The sequence below is a fragment of the Apaloderma vittatum genome, unplaced genomic scaffold, assembly GCF_000703405.1.
Source record: "Apaloderma vittatum isolate BGI_N311 unplaced genomic scaffold, ASM70340v1 scaffold41837, whole genome shotgun sequence".
NCBI lineage: Eukaryota > Metazoa > Chordata > Aves > Trogoniformes > Trogonidae > Apaloderma > Apaloderma vittatum.
This window is the reverse complement of record NW_009726345.1, coordinates 1-4,078: the sequence shown is the minus strand read 5'-3', so window position 1 is coordinate 4,078 and position 4,078 is coordinate 1. Positions and strand designations below refer to the sequence as shown.

The 4,078-nt window shown below is 44.2% G+C and overlaps 1 protein-coding gene across 1 annotated transcript; it reads left to right on the top strand.

The window, feature by feature from the left end:
* Positions 1-438: 438 nt before the first annotated feature.
* On the top strand, positions 439-2,346 carry MRPL40 (mitochondrial ribosomal protein L40; the record flags this gene model as incomplete). Its single annotated transcript, XM_009873233.1, has 3 exons — positions 439-522; positions 1,511-1,666; positions 2,037-2,346. Coding segments are annotated over 3 exons (550 nt in total), but the record flags the coding sequence as incomplete, so codon positions are not given.
* Positions 2,347-4,078: the final 1,732 nt, after the last annotated feature.

The following is a 4,078-nucleotide window of genomic DNA, read 5'->3' as shown; positions in this document are numbered from 1 at the left end:
ATGTGCGGGCCCGGTTGCGCACCGTGAGAGGCCGGGGCGCGGGCACCTGGGCCGGTTCTCCCTTTTGTGACATCCGCCGGGATTTGCGAAACCGCGTCTCTCCCGGTTTGAATGGAGGTTTTTCTACTTCTGCAAAATCAGCACTTCGGAGTTATTAAGAGTTTAAGAATAAAAGTACTCTACCTACTCGCAGATTTAAATGTACCTGCTTCATCCCTCGGTACCCAGGGGATTTGCAACACTGAACAGCCCAAATTTTGAGTTTCGTTACCTCGCTGAGGGGTTCGATGTTACCGTCTGGGCAACACAGTGTACCGTTACAAGTAGCCAAAGTTAATCCAAACTCGTAGTTTATGATTAATAGCTCCCGTATTGTGCAGAATCAATGTTACCAGAGTCAGTTTCTCCTCATGCTTCATGTTCATTTTTCTTCTTCAGTTCTCAGCTGCCCCAGACGGTTCCGTTCCGAGGAAGCCACTGGCAGAGTTCGCTGCTGGCGTTCAGGGCCTCCCTCCCCATGAGGTGAGTGCAGCCACCATGGAGTTAGGTCCAAGTGTTTTCATCCTTAGGGGAACCCAGATTTGGACACAAAAGTCCAGATTAACTTTAACTGTAGATGTTTGCTTTGACGTCACTCCATGTAAAACTAGTTAAGAACTGTTGGTCTCTTGAGGAGAGTTTAATGGTAACCTGGACAATTACCGCTTCCTGCTTGTGTGTAGCTGTATTTGCTTCCTCAGCCACAGAATGGCTGGAGATGTTTGGATTTATGCTGTGCTTCAGAATTCCCTTTAAGCAACAACGGAAAGCCTGGCTGAACTGAAAATACTTTACTGTGAAGTGATATACTAGGCAGCCCATGTTTAGGTAGATGTTACATTGTGGTACATATGGTTTTTTTGGATGAAACTAGATTCAAAATATCCTGGTAGCTGTTGGGTACCACTGGAGAGACTGTTTCATGCCGTAAAGCTTGTGCGATCTGTCCCACAGGTCCACTGTGAGGGTTGGTCTGTGGTTGTGGAACGTGCCATATGTTACTTTGGACATACTGGATCCCTGTACAACAGGAGAGGAACATTTGCACCTTGAGTTTAGTTCCAAGTGTGGAAATTTTAGAAGCACGTGTGAAACCACTCACTCTCTTCTTTAATGTGAGATGACAGAGTGTTTGCAGATGAACCTGTTAACTGCTTTGCTGCACTCTGAGCTAGTGCAAAACAATTTCAGTTCAATTTTGGTGGAACTTCCTTGGGTCATTCTGATGTTCAGAACAAAATCAGAGGTTGCTTTACTTAGGCAGGTACAGTTCTCTCTGCAGGAAAATCTCACAAGTCATATTTCTGTCACTTGGAAATTACATTACTTGAATAAAGCTGATGGCTGGAACTTTTATGAGGGCCCCAATTAAGCAATGGGAAGGAACAGTCCTTAGAAAAGCGGAAATGAAAGCTGCCGGTGTTAAATGACAAAGTATCTTCTGTCATTCATGTCATGACTTCCCTTGTAGAGCACAACCAAAGAAGAAGAAGAAAGTGGATGTAAAGAGAGAGCAAGCGCAGAAGGATCGTGTGAAAAAGAAGATTAAAAAGTTGGAAAGAGCTGCCCCAGAAATGATTCCAATAGAGGATTTTGTAACACCACTGAAGTACTCAGACAGCAACAGGTAAGTCAGGCTGCCTTTGTCCGTGCACTTGCATTCACGGTAAAAACACTTCTAATTTCTTTCTTTGCAAAACTGCAATTGGTTCAAAACCCAGCCTTGGTACAAAACCTTATCTGCTTCTACCAGTACAAAAATGTGAAAAGCAAGTTTTATTTTCTCCTCCCAGAAGCATTAAAAACAGTAATATGAATGGCCTGTTAGCATGACTACAAAACCTCACAGACAGACATTGCATTGACCTGTATTCTCTGGGTTTGGTGGTGGGTTATTTTTATTTATTCTGGGTTTTTGATGTTGTTTGGTGGGGTTTTTTTAATTTGCTTTTTGAGGTGCTGGCTATTTATCACAGCGTCACCTTGTTCTTTATCAGGGTGCGAAGCCTTCCCCCTCTGTCATTGGAGGAGACTGAAAGAAGAGTTTTACTTCTGAAAAAGTGGTCTTTGTTTAAGCAGAAGCAAGACGAGGCAGAAAAGAAAGCAATTCAGACTCTTGTAGAAGCTCAGCAAGAGGCACTAAAGGAACTGCGCCTTGAATCCGAGGAGTTGTATCAGGCAGCAATCAGACGAGATGAGGGGCTTTTGCCTTTTGAGAGAGATGGACCTAATTACACCCCACCACTTCCTGATTATGATCCTCCTGAAGGAAAATGTGTTGATATCACCAAAGTGTACACGCAGTGATAGAGGAGTGTGTTGGTCATCTGGCATGTGCTACTCAGCAGCCTGAAGGAGGAAAGAATGGAATAAGAATATACAATTCCTTCTGCAAGTTAAAATATTGTAGGTGTGTGACTAACAAAAAAACTTACTAATGAAGTATCTGTTTGGCTTTTTTTTAGCAGCTCTGTAGGTAGTGAGACACCCAACAAAACTACAGTACACTTGTGCCATGTTGCAACAAGACAGAGTAGTATGTCACAAGGTATTTTATCTTTCTGGGTTTATATCTTATCCCTCCATACACTCTTGAGCAGCCCTTTCTTGTTCTGTATAACCCCTAACTTGGAAGATCCCTGTGCTATGAGGGAAGAATGTCACAGTCACCACATTAGAATCTGTACTCTAAGGGAGGTAGCAGCTCACTGTTTACTGCCTTTCTTTGGAGACTTAGGTAAACTACCTTTGCACCGAGAGGGAAAACATGCTGTGGCAAAGCCAAAATTGTTTCTTGCTTTTTGTATTATCATGTAACTACTCTAAGTTTTTAAGGGTTTGCCCTTAAACAGAAAAGATAATTCTTCATTCATTTAAACCTTTATTTTTTGCAGTAATTTTGAATACTGCCATTGATACACAGCACCGTTTGAGAGCAGTTTCGCGAAGGGACAGGGTTGTGCTTTCAAGGTCTGCAACATCATCCCACTGGGTGAGAAGCTCTTAACTCATGACAATCATGAATCTCAGAAATGCCTTCTAAATGCCAGTGGCTGTGATTGCCCTGAACTGGCAGGGAGGAGTCCCAGTTGTTGTTTCCCTGTCAGGCAGGCCTGGGGAGGGTACCTTCCTCCAGAAGCACACAACACCTGCTGGTAGGGTGAGAGCTCCTGTCTAACAAGAGGAGCTAGATCACATATGCACTAATTTGGGAGTTGCTTGCCAAGGTGCCAAGATGAAATCCTGAATATTAAGGCAGCAGTAAGAGACCAGAATCAATTTAAGCACCTCAGTAGTCCCTTTAAAAAATACTGTGTTCAGCTCTCAGTATTTTTGAAAGAGTACTGAAATATTGGCAGGGCAGAGTTACATTTGTGTAATTTCAAGACGACATGGGAAAACAAACCCACCTAGCACAGTTCTGCATTGTCTATTATGTTACTGACTAAACACAGCAAAAAGTCTTGCTAATTTGGTTTGTCTTCATCAAGTGGAAGATACCAGTCAGGTGGTGGGCTCTTCCTGAACTTCCACACCGGAGCGTATTTCTGTTTTTCTGTAACTCGAGCTCTTTCGCTCTTGCATAAAGCTTCCTGAAATACAGGGGGAAAAAAATATTATCACAATGGTGTTGGATGTTCCAGTCTCACAGAGCTTATTTCCTGCTGTGACTATTTGAGATAAAACAAGGAACAGAAACTCATCATGCTCAAACAGAAGTGCCACATGCTAAGTAAGCCAGGATCCCACGTTTTAACTACGTCACGCTTGTGTTTTGCCCCTGACTCCTCCATTATGAGGAGAACTACTGCTGACATGCAGCCCTCCCCACCAGAAGTTGTCCCAGTTCGCTGCGGCCTGTGCCCAGGGGCTCTCCTGTCTCAGCCTGGCCGGGGGGCTGCAGCCAGGAGCGTTTCTGCACACCCCAGGAATACTTTTTGCCGGTAACGTGGCAGCTGTTTGTAGCAGGAAGGGAGTCAAGCGCAGAACACTGGAAACACTCCCTCTGGATGTTCAGACCACCCTGCCCGCCCCCACC